This window comes from Procambarus clarkii, chromosome 49 (genome assembly GCF_040958095.1).
Source record: "Procambarus clarkii isolate CNS0578487 chromosome 49, FALCON_Pclarkii_2.0, whole genome shotgun sequence".
Taxonomy (NCBI): Eukaryota; Metazoa; Arthropoda; class Malacostraca; order Decapoda; family Cambaridae; genus Procambarus; species Procambarus clarkii.
Window position 1 is genome coordinate 17,632,017 of NC_091198.1, and position 19,061 is coordinate 17,651,077.

The window sequence follows — 19,061 nt, forward strand, 5'->3', positions numbered from 1 at the left end:
GAAGACAACCCTGGGGCGAGAGCATACCTGGAGCATATCTGGAGTGTGTTTCGGGAGTTCTTTTATTCGCCCAAGCCTGGCCAGAGGCCAGGCTCGATTTGTGGTAACTTGGTCCAACAGGCTTGGAGCGACCCACAGGCCCACATATCTACTACAGCCCGGTTGGTCCAGCACTTCTTGCAAGAACCTGTCCAAGTGCCTCTTGAATACCTCCACTTTCTTTCCGGCAATAGTTGAATAGTTGCTGGGAAGGTGTAGAACAGCTGTGGGCCTCTGATATTCAGACAGTGCTCTCTGATTGTGCCTATGGCACCTCTACTCCTCAATGGTTCTATTCTGCATTTCCTTTCGTATCTTTTGCTCTAGTATGTTGTTATTCTACTGTGCAAATTTGGGACCTGGCCTCTCCAGTATCTTCCATGTATATATTATTTGATACCTTTCTCATCTCCTTCCAAAGTACATTTTGAGAGCTTTGAGATGGTCCTAATAATTGAGATGTTTTATCATTTCTATGCATTCTGTATATGTTCTCTGTATTTTCTCTAATTCGGAGATCTCTCCTGCTCTGAAAGGGGAAGTGAGTACCGAGCAATATTCAAGATGGGACATCACCAGTGATTTAAATATCATTTGCATTGCTGTCAAATCCTTGGATTTGAACGTTCTCATAATTTATCCTATCATTTTCCTGACCACCGCTATATTTGCTCAGTAATGTTCACTAAATGTCTGGTGGTCAGACATCATAATTCCCAGATTTTAATTCTCACAAAGTACCACAGTACTAAACTCACAAAATGCACAGTGAAGGAAACCCTGAGCTCATGCAGCTCCGGCACACTACACCCCTGACTCATGTACATTGCTGTGTAAAACACTGCCAAAAAAGGCAAGAAAACACCACTAGAAAAAGGGACAAAGGAGCCAGAGCAAAACATGACCACCAGGTAAGCACATCGGTTGAGAACTGAAGCCGGTCGGCCCAACCTTCCCAGGCCAACTATCCCCTCCCTAATGAGAAAGGAGGTGGAGCTAACTAGCGGGGGAAAGGGATAGTTTCATTAAGTTTTGCTCGTTTCTTTTTTTCTTCTTTCTTTCTTCCTTCGTGTTGAGCCTGGCCTCAGACTGAGCTCAGGGAGTAGAAGAACTTCGAAACCCCCTCAAGGTATTGGGGGAGTTCTTTTAACATTTTTTGGGCTTCAGTCTTGTTTGTTTAAAATTGGTAGTGGTTTGTTTTGATTCACCTATCTCTTTGGGTGTCTTCCCTGGTGATGGCAAATATGATGACATTAAAATGTAAAGTGATCATAGGCCATCGTTCCCTTCACCTCTCTGAGGGTGCCAAGTTCTGGCTCATGGTCCCCAGTAGACAAAGAGAACTCCACAACTGATGACACTATATAATATGGCACTTAATCAGTAATGATAGCTTCAGGGAGCCAATGGAGCTCCATACACAAAAGTGATAAATTATGTATGTGAATAAAGCAAAGCACCACCATATACATGGTACACTACACTACAGGTACACATATTATGTTAAGATGAAAATAAAGTGTAATGCACCTTTGTTGAACAAAATCAAACATTAACCAGAGTTTCCTTTCCAAATGTTATATTGCTACTGCAATAGTCACACACAATCCCTAGCTCACTATCCCTATCCCTAAGTAACAAATCAGTGGTACAATAAGCTCTCATCCTGATATGTGCTACATGCCATAGAGATAAGTAAATTCTACCACCTACTAAACATTTAAACTATTATTTAACAATGTATGCACAGCAAATAATAATTAAGGTATACAAACAAAATGATAAATAGAAGGCAAATATAGCTCAACATAGCAGTACAGTACAAGTACAGTATAGGTGATCACCATTTCCTACTTGTTTTCTAGCACAACATGCCACATCTTATCAACTTGCCTTCTTTGATGAATATTCCATAATCTGAAAAGAACTTGGTATAACTTTCAACATCTTTACGTGATTTGTCAAAGAGGAAACGAGTAACACGATTTTGAATGACAGTACGGAGTTTGCGAATCGATGCAGAATCCTGAAGTAATTCTCTGCTCAGATTTAAGGGAATGTCCTCACTGTCAACAACACCTGGAATATAAATAAAATTTGGCTTAAATACAGGTTACTCAGAATGTATGCGAGAAAAAGACGACTGTCAGATTTACAATGCCTTTAGATGGCAATGTAAGGAAAATACAACATACAAAACAAGTTGAATTCTGTTTAAAACTTTGAAGAGTTTCTATGTATGATGTAGAGCTTGTTTTAGAGTTAATGGTATAATGAGTAACTGGTTTAATATTACTCTAAGTTGTGTTATGTTCCTCTGGGTGTTCAATATAAGCCTACAGTGTAAGCCCGTACGTCCGGGAGCCCATACGTCCGGGAGCCCGTACGTCCGGGAGCCCGTACGTCCGGGAGCCTGTACGTCCGGGAGCCCATTACGTCTGGCAAAGCCAACTGAATGAGTCGGCGTCGATCGTTCATTCCGAGGACAGCGGAATGAACCAGGACAGGCTGTCTGCCAGGACATTGGACACCCCCCTGAATGTGAAGGGCCAGGAGTGCCAAACCCTAGAGAACCCAGCAGGCAAGTTATTACCTAACTAGTTCAGCAAGGCTCGTGTATCTGGCAGCACTGGAAACGTATCTAGGGGAATAGTAGCATGCATGTTTTTGATACACCAGAATGCCCCTATGTAGACACATCAAAAGTAAAATTGGATAATTAAAAACAACTGTACATATATAAGAATATATAACATCTATTTATATATGAAATTATAATCACTGCAAATTATTTCAAGGTAAGGGAGTAAGGGATGGCTCACAGACAGGTATGCATACACTCCTCTCACAACGTTCTTTATGTGTTCCTCTGCTGACAGTTTACTATCATCAAAACCACCTCTAGATCTTGTTCTTTATTAGAGTTCTTTAATTCCTGTCTGCATAATTTTGTAAGTTTTGTGTGGTTTATTTTTATCAGATTCCACATTCCATGTATGTGTGTTTTTCTTTTTTTTTTGAGAGAGAAATATATGTAGTAGATATGATAGAAGAAAAATATGTCAATAACCAGTACATTAGAAAACTTATGGTTAGAAAGGCAGGGACCAAGAGCTAAGAGCTTGATCATACAGGTACAAATGTAGTAAATGCAAATACAGTGGTACCTCAGCTTACAAATTTAATCCATTCCCAGAGAAGGTTTTGGGTGAATGTACCTAATTAACCCAAATCTTCAGTACTAAAGTATGTACAAGTTATTGCTTACCTATATTGATGACTCTTGTTAAAGAGGTAAGGTGGAGGGGAGGAGAAAAGGTATTAGTGTTTGGAAAGGGAGTCCCCATCCATTATACCATCAGGCAATGATGACTTCTCTGGGGTACACTCTCTGGCACATTTTGCCTGCATAACACTAGGACCAGCTTTTGGCTCACTGCTTGATTTTCTCACTAAAAATCTATCCATAGAGGATTGTTTTTCCCTTCGTTGTAATACTTGTGTGTAGTGAGGTATCACAGTGTCATTAAAAAGGTTAATGCAACGGCCTACTATAGCTTGCTCTGGGTTAGTCTTTTCAACAAAACTTTGCATTTCTTCTCGCAGTCTACACCACTTCCTAATTGTTGAGGAAGGGACATTCTGTACTGCCTCCTCCTTCCCTGAAGACATTTCCTCAGCTGATCTCTTGTTTCTCCTCTATGGTCATCCTCACATGTGTTTTCTTGGATTGAACCTTACCACTGGCTTTCTTGGGACCCATGGCGAGATATTTAATAATTACTTTAATGTTCAAATACCCAAAAATACGAAAAACACTGAAATTCTTTACAAAGAATTCAGGCGCGATTGTCACTAGGCGGGAGGCACTGGTAAACTGAGGTGTGGTCACCGTACCACCACATGCTAGGTCGGCTATACACGCACTGTATCAAGAAACTTTGTTTCCTGAGGCAAAGTTCGTAACCCCATATGCAGGCGATGAGTCACAATAACGTGGCTGAAGTATGTTGACCAGACCACACACTAGAAGTTGAAGGGACGACGACGTTTCGGTCCATCTTGGACCATTCTCAAGTCGATTGAATCGACTTGAGAATGGTCCAGGAGGGACCGAAACGTCGTCGTCCCTTCAACTTCTAGTGTGTGGTCTGGTCAACATTCGTAACCCCATTCGGATTTTACAAGGAAATGGGCTCGTAACCCGAAAAGTTCATAAAGAGGGTCATTCATAAGCCGAGTTATCACTGTAATAAATAGAGCCCTGAATCAAACGCTTTATTAACATTGTATTTACACCAAATTCCATCAAGTTTTCTTGATCCATGCAAGGTAAAAATAATATAACTGTACAAACATTATTAGAATTAAAATACAAACAATAGCTTGGTTGGCAACCTAAGCTTTCCAAATAACTGATCTATTTCAGTCAATAATGAGTAAACAAACCATAATGCTGTATAATAAACATATAAATTTTGTTAATACATACCTTTCAAGAATCTAAGCCATTTTGGAAGAACATTTTCAGCCTTGTTCATGATGAGGACACGACGGCAATAGAGGGAGACACTGCTTTCGGCATCACGATTCAGGTCAAACAAACCTAAATTAAAGGATACAGTCATAACTCTTCATTATATAAGAGGATTAATAAACTTCAGCTTTGAATGTAATGAAATTCCTCTTCCTGATGGGTCCTTTGGTGGCTATTTGGGATAGAATATGAATTCAAAAAATTAAAACAGCACTGAACGTAAAGAAACGCCAGTTTTTGGGCGTGCCTCTGAGGCTTCCTGATGCTATCATACTGATTAAGTGCCATACTACTTGAGGGTCATCAGTCGCGGAGCTCTTTCTGTCTACTAGAGACCACAACCAAGTTCTGGCTCATGGGCTTCGGTAGGCAGAATGAACTCTGCAACCAATGACCCTCACGTAATATGGCACTTTATCAGTATAATAGCGTCAGGGAGCTGACGGGGCTTCCCCAAGAAATACCAGCATTAAATGTAATAAAACGCTAATTTCTGGGTGAGCCCCAGTGGCTTCCCTGAAGCTACACACCAGGGGTGGTCGAACTTGCTTACTGTAAGAGCCATCTTTAAGGATGTTTTCCAGGCAAACTGTCACTTGCTCTCAGCACCTCTGATGGGGGTCCAGGTTTTAGCTCTGGTCCCCAGTAGGCCAAATAAAATTCCACATCTGATGTGAACCATTTGCATGGAGCACTCTTATCAAAACAGCTTCAGGAAACCACCAGAGCCCACCAAGAAAGATGTATTTCATTATATTCAATGCTTATTTTTTTTGCATCTATACTCTAGAAAATTCATATTTAAATAAATAGTGGCACTAAATTTATAGTTAAATAGGTAACTCAAAAAATAACTTAGAAAATGTTTTAAACTTTTAGGCATACTCAAAACCCCACTGAATGGGGTTTGAGAAGCCAGGAATGTTTACAGTTAAGAGTGCGGCAAGGGTGTGAAACATTTACGGTTGGGCAGGCAACTAGGGGCGCAGAACTTTAGGGTGTGAAGAAGTTTAGATTTGGACTGAGCTACTGTGTGACTCAGGAGATCCGAGATGTTCGCAGCAGACTAATAGCCCCATAACATTGTTCAATATCCACCAGGTTTTACCCACAGAAGCCTTACTACCGATCTGATTTGCCCACAGGAGCCTCACTACCTGCCTGGTTTGCCCACAGGAGCCTCACTACCTGCCTGGTTTGCCCACAGGAGCCTCACTACCTGCCTGGTTTGCCCACAGGAGCCTCACTACCTGCCTGGTTTGCCCACAGGAGCCTCACTACCTGCCTGGTTTGCCTATAGGAGCCTCAGTGCCCACCTGGTTTGCCTATAGGAGCCTCACTGCCCACCTGGTTTACCCACAGGAGCCTCAGTGCCCACCTGGTTTACCCACAGGAGCCTCAGTGCCCACCTGGTTTACCCACAGGAGCCTCAGTGCCCACCTGGTTTACCCACAGGAGCCTCGGTGCCCACCTGGTTTGCCCACAGGAACCTCACTTCCCACCTGGTTTGCCCACGGGAGCCTCACTTTCCACCTGGTTTGCCCACGGGAGCCTCACTTCCCACCTGGTGTGCCCACAGGAGCCTCACTTCCCACCTGGTGTGCCCACAGGAGCCTCACTTCCCACCTGGTTTGCCCACAGGAGCCTCAGTGCCCACCTGGTTTGCCCACAGGAGCCTCACTTGCCCACCTGGTTTGCCCACAGGAGCATCAGTCGCCCACCTGGTTTGCCCACAAGTGCCTCACTACACACCTGGTTTGCCCTCGGGAATGTACAGGAGACATCGAAGGTCTATTGGAGCATCAGTACGATAGTGAAGCACAAAGCGTGGCTTGTCATACGCCGAGCCCACATAACGGTAGAATTCATCGTGCTGATCAGGAGACACCTTCCTTGGGATCCATGAGCCAAATGGGTTTGATGTTGTTTGCTTGCTCACCATTTACTTCAATAGGAGAACCTACAAAACTGCTGTACTTTTTTATGACATCTGTGGAAGAAACAAATAAATTGGAAACGCTGGCCAGTACATGTAATCGTCCAAAATTTTATATTACTGTAAACCATTATTAAAAAGAGCTTGAAAATATATGATAAGTTAACTTAATGATGATAAACATCACTTACAAGTACAAGACAATGTAACACATGACAATGTAAGTCATCCAGTACAAGACAATGTAACACAGAACATAAGAATGAAGGTAATTGAAGAAGGCCTATTGGCCCATACGAGGCAGCTCCTATTTATATCCACCCAATCTCATTTATATACAGTATGTATGTATGTAGTAGGCATCCTTCAGTCTCGGGAGACTATGGAGTTGCGCCCTAGTTGTCATTCCTGGTGCAGTGTCTGGTGTGACTGATGAGGCCAATCCGAGAGTGGCAGTCCATCCCACACCGAGCACAAACGAAGTTCGATTCTGGTCTGTTTTCCTGGCTACCGGCTTTCCTTCTCTGTCTCTTTGCCTCCGATTCCTAGGTATGGAGTCAGCCTCCACCACATCACTTCCTAATGCATTCCATTTGTCAACCACTCTGACACTAAAAAAAGTTCTCTCTAATATCTCTGTGGCTCATTTGGGCACTCAGTTTCCACCTGTGTCCCCTAGTGTGTGTGCCCCTTGTGTTAAATAGCCTGTCTTTATCTACCCTATCAATTCCCTTGAGAATCTTGAATGTGGTGATCATGTCCCCCCTAACTCTTCTGTCTTCCAGTGAAGTGAGGTTTAATTCCCGTAGCCTCTACTCGTACCTCATACCTCTCAGCTCGGATACCAGTCTGGTGGCAAACCTTTGAACCTTTTCCAGTTTGGTCTTATCCTTGACTAGATATGGACTCCATGCTGGGGCTGCATACTCCAGGATTGGCCTGACATATGTGGTATACAAAGTTCTGAATGATTCCTTACACAAGTTTCTGAATGCCGTTCCTATGTTAGCCAGCCTGGCATATGCCGCTGGCCAATCACATCAATAAACTGGAAAAGGTACAATGGTTTGCTACAAAATGGCTTTCGGAACAAGAAAAATAACAAGAAAATAAAAACAAGTTTTTGTTTTGTTCGAAACAAAAACAAGAATTACAAGGAGATACTACAGGCAGTTAAACATGCCAAAACTATAAGATATGATAAAAAAAAGGTGATACGATAACCTCTTACAAAATACTAACAGGAATCAACCAAATTGACAAAGAGGAATTCATGTAACCAGCAACTTCATGAACAGATTCAAGCTATGGAAACAAAGGTGCCAAAATATAATAGGAAGTTTTCTTTTGCAAACAGAGTGGTAGATGGTTGGAACAAGCTAAGTGAGAAGGTGTTGGAGGCCAAAGCCATCAGTAGTTTCAAAGCATTATACGACAAAGAGTACTGGGAAGACAGGGACACCACGAGAGTAGCTCTCATCCTGTAACTCCTGCCTAGTGACAATCGCGCCTGAATTCTTTATAAAGAACTATTTTGGGGGATTTTTGGGTATTTGAACATTAATGTTGTTATTATATATCTCGCCATGGGTCCCAAGAAAGCCAGTGGTAAAGTTCAAGTCAAGAAAACATATGTGAGAATGACCATAGAGGAAAAACAAGAGATCATTCGTAAACATGAAAATGGTATGAGGGTTGTTGATGTAGAGTAGAGGATGTCCCTTCCTCATTTATTAAGAAAATGTGTGCAGTATGGGAAGAATTGCAAAATTTTGCTGAAAAGTGTCATCCAAATCAAGCTGTAGCAGACCGTTGTGTTAACCTTTTTAATGACAATGTGATGTCTCACTTCAGACAAGTATAACAATGTAGGGAAAAACAAGTGTTGCTAGACAGGTTTTTAGTGATGAAAAACTAGCAGTGAGCCAGCCACAAGCAGGTCTTAGTGGTATGCAGGGAAAATGTGCCAGAGAGTGTAACCCCAGAGAAGTCCTCACTGCCTGATGTTATAATGGAAGGGAACTCCCCTTCCAAACACTAACACCTCTCCTCCTTCCCCCTTCTCACCGTCTTCCATACGCCAACAAGAGTCATCAGTAAAGGTAAGTAATAACTTGTACATGCTTTAGTACTGAAGATTTGAGTGAATTAGGTATAAAATTTACTTTGCAGTTAATTTTTTGGGGAGTCTGGAACGAATTAATTCAATTTACATTATTTCTTATGGGGAAATTCGCTTCAGTTTACGAATACAGTATTCGGCTTACAAGCCATCTCTGGGAATGGATTAAATTTGTAAACCGAGGTACCACTGTGTAGCGATGGTTCACATATTTTATAATATAAATATATCACACTACACACTACTGAATAATATTACTGCAAAAAACTAAGAAAAATCAGAGACATTGAAATAATTAGGAAATAATATCTTTGTGACCACTCCCACCTGACAACTCGGGCGGAGCAGACCTCTCTTCGACGCTTGCTCTGCCAACCAGAGTTTCTTTGCCAGATTTCCTCGCCCCCTTTGCGGCCAAAATATGCCACCTACAATTTTTTAATTTTTTTTTCCCTGTGATCAGGGAACACAAATGAACACTTTTATAAGACGAAATAACAAAATTTCTTGCACCTGGGCGTGTTGCAGGCTAAAATCACAAAAGCAGCCTAGGGATTAAGAATCTGGCATGTCTCATGATACCTTTATCTTCCTCCAGGCTCCATAGTCCAGCTAAACTCCTACTGCTCTGCAGTGGTTAATTCCTCAAAATGAGGGGAGATCCTTTTGGTATCTTTCATTGTGGAACTAGACTCTCTGGGAAACGGCATTCTGGATTCTTAGGAACGGAATCCAGGACTCGGTTCACATGCAGGGTGTATCCAATGTTCTTGTAGATGGTCTCTCATTTCCATCCCATTGCCATGGAATGGACCATCAAAGATGTTTCCTTACAGTGGTCTTTTGGGTACCCTGGGGTGGATGTTTAAAGTTTCTAGCATTTTGCATGCTATAGAAACAGTATGAAAAAAATCCCTATGATATTGGTGATTGTATACCATCTTCTTGAGGTTATCTTGAGATGATTTCGGGACTTAGCGTCCCCGCAGCCCGGTCCTCGACCAGACCTCCTTTTTGTTAGACATCCCCCAGGAAGAAGCCCATAGCAGCTGTCTAACTCCCAGGTACCTATTTACTGCTAGGTGGACAGTGGCATCAGGCTGAAAGAAACTCTGCCCATTTGTTTCCGCTTTCACCAGGGATCGAACCCGGAACCTCGGGACTACGAATCCTAAGCGCTCTCCACTCAGCCGTCAGGTCCCAATCATGCCTAACTGTGCATGATTCTTTCCATGTGTACAATGGCTCAAATACCATAGAGCAGCATAATGAGCAAATTTAGATAGAATCCTATGTAGCAGATAATATATTCACATTTATTTCCCAAATGGCAGTATTTCATTGAATTGGTAAAAATGTCAGGTCTACTATTTCATTTCTATCTCATCAGCAATACCTTTAATAGTCTGTTCATCTGCAAATTCTCGATTATCTATTTTAAGATGACAAACTATCTTGGTTCCTGGCTCGACACCCTCACACTCCTCTATTGTATACTTTCCACACCTGAAAAAATTAAAACACAAATTTAAATAATAAAACTTAGCAAAACTACTAAGGGAAATGATCATATTATAATTACAGTTTTACAAGTGACAATGAAAACAATTCAGGAATCTGAACCTGAAGTTATTTACTAACATTTTTACAGCTAAAGCTTGCCCAGAGATGATCCACTAACTACAGTTATACACTACAATGAAAGGATATCATTAGAGAAGCGGTTCTCTTATGTTTAGACAACAAAAAGAACCCATTGAACCCATTCTGTCACAAAATTAAAAAAAAAAAGCGGCGTTGAATGTAATGAAACGCTATTTTCTAGGTGAGTCTGGTCTTTCTTTATTATCAGAATATTGATCTTTCTATAATATCAGAATATTGGTCTTTCTGTAATACTAGTACTGGTTAACCCTTAAACCACTAACTGTTAAATAGCAAACATCCCCAGGGCGCTCAAGAAAAAATTGTTCTGAAATTTTTTTTTTCTAATGACATTGTTAATTAGCCTTCAGGAAGCACAAAACTCCAAATAAAAAGTCTCTAGCTCTTGTGTTCCAGCTGTAGTGGCCTGGAGAAGTTGCATATTTTTAGTTGAGGTGCCACATAGATATAACTTTGTGGATTTATTTTCATTGTTTCTCAATTTATTTATTTAGTTTTTTCATGCTAACAGATTGTATTTGTGTGTCAAAGTTACTGTCTATTATGTAAAACTTTGAAAATATAAGTATGTATGGATATACAGTGGCACCTCGACTTACGATTGCCCCTACTTACGATAATTTCGAGTTACAATGTAAATTTCATCGAAAAATGTGACTCGACATCCGATGGTGTCGTCGACTTCCGATATTTGTTGGTACACGTTCGGGTCGACCGAGCGCGTGGTTCCCGGTCACACGGTCGACCTGCCTCAGTTTACTACAGCTGCCCGCTTAGTGACGATCGCGCCTATAAGAAATTTCGCGTTTGTGGTGATTTTTTGCATTTTGAACATTAAAGTAATTATTATATATCACGCCATGAGTCCCAGGAAAGTCAGTGTTAAGGATAAACATATGAAAACCCATGTAAGGATGACCATAGAGCAGAAACAAGAGTACAGAATGTCTCTTCCTCAACAATTAAGAAAATGTGTGTAGCATGGGAAGAATTGCAAACCTTTGCTGAAACGACTCGCCCAAATCAAGCTGCAGTAGGCCGTTGCCTTAATCTATTCAATGACACTGATGCATCATTACAGACAAATGTTAAAACGAAGGGAAAAACAAATGTCTCTTGACAAATTTGTAGTGAGACAAACAACCACTGAACCACAACCAGGTCCTAGTGGTATTCCGGCAAAACGTAGGAGACAGAGTACCCCAGAGAAAACATCACTGCATGATGTGATAATGGATGGGAACTCCCCTTCCAAACAGTAACAACTCTCCTCCCCCCTCATCACCATCTTCCATACGCCATCAAGAGCCCTCCATAAAGGTAAGACTAACTTAGGTACTGTATTGTAGTTAGAAAAAAACCTTGTATTCAGTATAAAATGTATTTGTATGGTAATATTTTGGAGGGTGGGAACAGATAATTCAATTCCCTTTATTTCTTATGGGAAAAATCGCTTCGACTTACGATATTTCGAGTTACGATCCGTCTCTGGGAACGGATTAGCATCGTAAGTTGAGGCCCCATTGTACAAGAAAAGATATAAAGACACCCACATACTTATTCATAATAATAAAATATATATATACATATATATATTATATAATTTATTTATTTATTTATTTTAAGCCTAAATCTTAAAATTGCAAATAGCACACATTTTGCTCAAATATATACATGGTAATCACTCATTTGCTGTTGCTAAAAGTTTAATGTCTCCTGTATGGCTGCCCTAAACATTCAGATACTGCATGGTGATGTTGCCAAGCAATGGTCATCATTTTCTTACAAAGGCCCTAGAAGGAAAGTGAGGGACTCTGGATTTTTTTTCAAGATGGGGGATTGTTACTGGTGGTTTGAGGAAGCAGAGGTGAGCTCTATGTATGTGTAGGACTATTTTAACTATTTTAAATATGCAAATCATGTACTGTATATATGAGTTATGCCGTTTTGTGACAGTTACTCAAATCATATATGTATGTATTGTGCTGCTTAAGGGTTAATAAGGCAGTAAAGTACTAATCAAAATCGTGGTATCGGCACACCGCTAATATAAGTGTGAAAATCCACTAGGACTATAGGTGGGCACGAACCTACGACCCCGGCTTTGCCAGTCGCATACTCTACCACTGACTTTTGTATGACAATATATATTAAATTTGATTACTGTATGTCTAAACAATGTTTAAACAACAAGGCTGATTAAACTGATTAAACTACTTACCCATCTGAGGACCAGCAATAGCCAATGCCACCAGGTAACCGGGACTTTGTGTACACATCAACTCGCTCTGCCACCATAAATGCAGCATAAAAGCCAACCCCAAACTGGCCAATAATACTTTGTGGATCTGAGCTGCCACTTTCCTGAAGTTGCTGAATGAAAGCCTGAAAAAAATAATTATATATTCGTATAAAATTAACTCGGAAGTTTGAATTTTTAGTGAATTAAGTTGGCAACCTTGCCATTTATAATTCAAAGTAGATTTGTAGACACAATCCAAGGAATGTGTCAAACCTATTACAATAGTTTGATTAGTGAAGTGGTACACCAGTCTCCCACTGACAATGAATATGCTAATATGTATAATACACTGAAAATATTAGTTTAAGCCATCTCCATTCACAGCTTCAGGAGCATGTATCGTGAAAATTTTAACAAGAAAATATAAATAATTGGCTAGGATGCAGTACCCAAAATACCAGCATTTAATTTAATGACACTCCAGTTTCTGGGTGAGCCCCGGAGGCTCCCTGAAGCTATCTATACTGATTAAGTGCCATACTACTTGGAGTCATCAGATGCAGAGTTCTGGTAAATCTACTGGGGACCACGAGCCAGAACCTGGCCCCCTCAGAGAGGCACGGGGAAAGGGAGCAATGGCCCATGAACTCTTCACATTTAAAGTTTGCCATCTTGCCAATGACCAGGGAAGGCACCCAGAAAGGTGGGCGAATCAAAACAGACTACCGTTTTTATTCCAACAATACAAGCAACACAGAAGACACCTCCCACCACTCAAGCATACCGATAAAAAGCTGCAACAAGCCCCAAGGAAAACAAAGGACAGTCCTCTTGTACAAACGGTACAAGAGGTACCAATGTACAACCGAGTCCATAGGGTTTTTTCTTGGCCAGCAGGGTATGCGCCCTGCAGCTATGCCGGTAAACCCTGTTGGTGCAGGCAACCAGACCACTAAAAGCCACTAGGATAGCCTGGCAGTAGCATGGGAGTTCCACCGCACACACCCTAGGCATACCTAATAAGGTGAAAGGCAGAACTCCCCAGCAAGAAGCAAGTGAACAAGGGATAACGAGCAACCCTCGTCACCGCTAGCATAGCAACCACTACGTTCCGGCAACTTTCACGTGCATTTTTCACGTCCAGCCTGCTCAAGCGCCGCCTGAGCCTTCTTGGTCTTTAGACAGTGTTCTTTCTTTTCTTTTTTCTCCTCTCATTGTTGTGGCCCCTTTGATTAGGGATTGCTTTTGGAAGGCGTTGTTTTTGTTGGCCTTGGCCTCTGGGGGTCAGGTTAGGTTAACTTCAAGCTCTCCTCCGATGCCAGGGGTTCTGTTCATTTGGTCCAGGTGGTCGTTTCATTCGTTTGCAGCCTTCTCCTTTTCTGGCGAAGAATGAGACAGCTGGGAGGGGTCCGTTGGTTGTGGATGCTTGGTTGGTTAGGCCGGGGGGTGCATCACGTGTTGTGTCCGGTGGTGGCTTTCCTTCGCTGCCTGTGGGGCCACTGGTTCTATGACAGTGGATGCTCATTTGGTGGATCCGGAAAATGTGGTTATTATCATTTTATGATAATAATATGCTTCCTCTTCCAGGAAGGGGAAGAAAGGCAACAAAAGCGGTAACCTTGAATCCCCACAACAAAACTGAACCAGTCACTAAACCTTGGAGGAATTGGGACATGCCAAGACGCGTTCTGGAAGCCCAGGGACACCATCCAAGCATCTGGCTCCAATAAATGATGGACCTGGGACAAAGGCAATAAACCCATAGGTTCAGACGGGACAAGTCAGAATGAACCAGAGGTCCGTGCAGTCCCATTCTGGGACCGGAAACAGGCGGGAAACCCACCTGAGGGATGCGGTTGTTTTGACCACTCTCAAGCGAACCCACTCCAACAGAGCACAGAAGAGGCCCACCCTGCCAGCACCAAACCCCCCGAAGGAGGAGGAGCCACCCAACGCCACCGCAGGTCACACAAAATGACACAAAAGGCCCACAAATCGTGGGACTAGGCACAAGCAAACAAAGTGAGCCTCTCCCCCATCGCCCTGTCAATGGGACAAACCGCGAAGGGGCCGACACATCTTACGAGCACCTAAATGGCGCATAGGGCATTTCCCGCATCGAAGAGAAACAGACAGCAATAAAGGCTGCGCCGGCGCCGAATCTGACACATCCTATGTCCGAATCCAACAGAGGATGGCAACTAGCCAAAGCTGCCAGCAGACACTGCACAACGCAGACTCCGTAAACAGCAACGGTCAAAAGGGAAGACAGTCTAAGTGCCAGGGCCCAAGCAGATTCCAAGGAAGAAGCGAGCACCGCCTGCCGACACACGAGTCGAGAAGCAGTTAATTTAATTTAACTCCAGTTAATAGGAGCTGTTCTCCTTATCAACAAAATGTTCTTTTAAAAACTTCGTCTAAAATACATTTCTGAAAATATTGGGATGAAACTTTCATGACGCTGAAGCCAGTAAGTTGGAGATTCGTTTAACATTTACAAGTAATTTTCACATAATTTGAATATTTTTTCGGTTCAGCCTCTTATGCTATAGCAGCTTAAGGGTTAAAGCAAACAAAGAATCATTTGCCACCAAAATACCTTAGATTATTTATCCTTCCATGCTTTACCTTAGATCCTGAGCGGGCAATGGTACCCAAATTATCTATGAGCTCTTCTTTTGTCATGCCAATACCCGAATCTTGAATGGTTAGCGTCTTATCATACTTGTCTGTGGTGATGTGAATTTTCATATCAGCCTCAGAAGAATCCAATTCTCTGCCTTGCAGAGCAAAGTAGCGAGCCTGAAAACATAAATCAAACATTGAAGTAGTGAAATCTCTTTCTGACAAACCCCTTCTCTATCTCCCCAAGATACCTACCTGGAGACCTCACACACCTAGCTTAGCAGTGCCATGTGGCAGGAGTCACTCTGCAACAGGCTCCAGAAATATCCTAGGTATTGGGAACAGGTTGAGGGCTGTAGGAAGATGTTCCTGGTTATATAAAGATATAGGGAAGTTGAAAAGTAATTAAGATAAAAGAAATAATTGAAGCTCTCATCCTGTAACTACACTTAAGTAATTACTCCATACACCCATACACTGATGTATGGGTGTATGCATACACCATACATACACCTACCCACTAACACCTAGAACATAAAATAATGGTGAATTTTTCCATCAAATTGTCTATTTCTCCTTGAATTTTTTGGAAGCCTAACCAGTTTCTCGGCCACAACTAGTTATTCATCAGGTCATGGTCTCAAGGTGCCCAGAAAGCATGTGGTCGTCCATACATGTTACTAGAGAACATTTGAAATGACAATTAAGCAAACACTTATGGAATGAACCCATAATATGAATGATTATTCTGAAGTTTCTTACCTTTTCAATAGCATCTGAAGCATTTGAGATCAGCTCTCTAACAAACACTTCTTTCTCAGAGTAGAGGGACTTTGCTACAATATCCAAAAGCATGCGAGTCTCAGCCTGAAAATCGTATGCTTTAGGTTCACTTGTCTGGACAGCTTCCTGGAGTAGCTGGGGATGTGAATGGATACTGTGCCTTGCAATAAAATTGTATCCATAATAACCTGCAATAAAATCCTCATAAGTAAATCCTTTAAAATTTATGCTGTGCATTGAAACTTTCAAAGCCTAATATACAGTATATCTTACCAAAACAAGCTACTGTATAGCTATCAACTGAGTGTGATGACTTTATAGAAACCCTTTGCCAGCCAATTTAGGAAACAGAAAACAGCGAGTAACTGTGAGGGGGGGGGGGACATCAGAGTGGCGAGATGTCACCAGCGGAGTCCCACAGGGCTCTGTACTTGGACCCATCCTGTTTCTGATACTGTATATGTAAACAATCTTCCAGAGGGGTATAGAATCATTCCTCTCAGTGTTTGCAAATGATGCAAAAATTATGAGAATAATCAAGACAGATGAAGATGACAGAGACTACAGGACGACCTGGACAAACTGGAGGAATGGTCTAGAAAATGGCTATTAAAATTCAACACAGGGAAGTGTAATGAAATTAGGCAAAGGGAGCAGGATGCTGAACACAAGGTACCATCTGGGAGGTGATATCCTACAGAAGTCAAATAGAGAAGCTTAGGGTTATCACACCGAACCTGTCCCCAGAGACCCATATCATAAGGACATCATCAGTGGCATATGCTAGATTGACCAATGTAAGAACTGCCTTTAGAAACTTGTGTAAGGAATCATTCAGGACCTTGTATATGCTTATGTCAGACCAATCCTGGAATATGCAGCTCCAGCCAGGAGTCCATACATAATTAAACACAAGGCAAAGTTAGAGAAGATTCAGAGGTATGCCACCAGACTAGTCCCAGAACTGAGAGGTATGAACTATGAGGAAAGGCTATGGGAGCTAAACATCACGTCCCTGAAAAACTGAATAGTAAGGGGAGACATGATCACCATCTACTAAATTCTTGGGGAAATTGACTAGGTGGACAAAGACAAACAATTTAACATGGAACACGAACAAGGGACACAGGTGGAAACTTAGTACCCAAATGAGCCACAGAGACATTAGAAAGAATGTTTTCAGTGTCAGAGTAGTTAAGAAATGGAATGCATTAGGCAGTAATGTGGTGGAGGCTGACTCCATACACAGTTTCAAATGCAGATTTGATAGAGCCCAATAGGCTCCAGAAATGGTTCACCAGTTGATTGACAGTTGAGAAGCAGGACCAAAGAACCAAAGCTCAATCCCTTAATGCACAACTAGGTGAGTACACAAAAATCGGAATTAATTTGGTGTATCAATTTGTGTACGATGCTATTTGAATCCAAGGAAAATAGTTGATCTAGGAGAGACCTCAATACACCTAGGATTGTAGTCCCAACTATGATAAAACGAGAAACCAGACATATGTAATTGGTATGTATTTCCTCCAATATTCTTTGTAGTATCAAGATCATAACCTGTACAGTACTTTAATTTAAAATACAAATGTGATACACCTGGTGCAGTTACAGGTTACCGTGTCTAAAAGATGGTTCGTCAACTGATTTTTAAAATTAACACAGCTTAAACAAAATACATTTACAAGGGGTGCACCACCGGAACGGTGCTCTGCTGGAACCCCCAAAGTCTTACGATATTTAATACCAGGATTACTAACTAATCCCCTTCGTAAATGCATTGGTGTAATTTTTAATAAATGATCATGTAATTAGTTCTGTAATTATAAAATTAAATCTATTATAGATTTAATAAATTACTGTATATTATTTCTATTGTGCAATATCAAGATCATATAATTACTGTTATAAAGTTTCTAATTATAAATGGTAATTATAAATATTACTTTAAATGTTATTTAAAAATTTATATTTATTTTAATGAATAATATTTAGTATCACTTACTATTATAAAAGCTATTTATAAATGTTAATTAAAAACTTTAATATTTATCCTTCTAAATTTATAAATTTATCCTTATTTATCCTACTAAACAATTAAAGAACTTAAACCTTATAGATCTATTAAATTATATTATGGCTATTATTACAATGTTATTGTAATTGCTGTTATAATTGCTTTATAAATTATTATTGTATTTATTCATTATTGTTATAAAGGAATTATGTTATCACAAATATTATAAATGTTAAAATAACCTATTATTATAAATGCATTATTAAATATTATGTTATTATAACTATCATAATTATAAAATAATTATTATAAACAAATAAAGAAGTCCCCCACTCTATGCATATGTTTTCCTCCATTCGAAGAAAATACAAGTTTATAAAGTATAATTATGTTATACAAAGCACAATAATGTTATACAAAGCACAATAATGTTATACAAAGCACAATAATGTTATACAAAGCATAATAATGTTATACAAAGCATAATAATGCTATACAAAGCATAATAATGCTATACAAAGCATAATAATGCTATACAAAGCATAATAATGTTATACAAAGCACAATAATATTATACAAAGCATAATAATATCAAACAATGCATAATAACTATCATACAAAGCATAATATCATACAAAGCATAATAATATCATACTAAGTATAAACATGAGCCAAGTATATGATCGTGACGGCTTCCCGGCAACGTCCCGTACACAATATTTATAAAAAATCAACATTACCGGCAAAATATCTTCTTGAAGATGATGAGATGTGCGTGTGTGTGTGGAGAGACCTGGCATGAGGCGAGAGCAGCACCAGCAGCCTCTTCAGTGAGGAAGGAGCCCGGAGAGCCATGTGTGTGAGGCAGCCACCAGCAGACCGGCTTCGTCTGCACACAATGTCTTGTCTTCCGTGTCAGGTCCGTGAAGGATGCCTTCCCTCAGTAACTGTACAAGTTGTATTGTGGTAGACGCGTCGCTTTTGACAGTCAGGCAAGCCGGGATTATTCCTTCTGGGATATATACACAACACTTGGTCGTGGTAATAGTGTGTTATACGACCACAACACTTGGTCGGTTGGAGTTGTTGTCGTGG

General features: G+C 40.8%; 1 protein-coding gene across 1 annotated transcript in view; it reads right to left on the reverse strand.

Moving 5' to 3' along the window:
• The window catches only part of LOC123763143 (heat shock protein 75 kDa, mitochondrial), a 33,570-nt gene extending 14,509 nt beyond the window's left edge, over positions 1 to 19,061 (reverse strand). The window contains 9 exon segments of the mRNA XM_045750098.2: positions 1,933 to 2,118; positions 4,532 to 4,645; positions 6,329 to 6,464; positions 6,466 to 6,566; positions 10,031 to 10,140; positions 12,521 to 12,684; positions 15,170 to 15,343; positions 15,929 to 16,137; positions 18,707 to 19,061. Coding sequence (XP_045606054.1) covers positions 1,933 to 2,118; positions 4,532 to 4,645; positions 6,329 to 6,464; positions 6,466 to 6,566; positions 10,031 to 10,140; positions 12,521 to 12,684; positions 15,170 to 15,343; positions 15,929 to 16,137; positions 18,707 to 18,821 — 1,309 coding nt within the window. The 5' untranslated portion in view covers positions 18,822 to 19,061.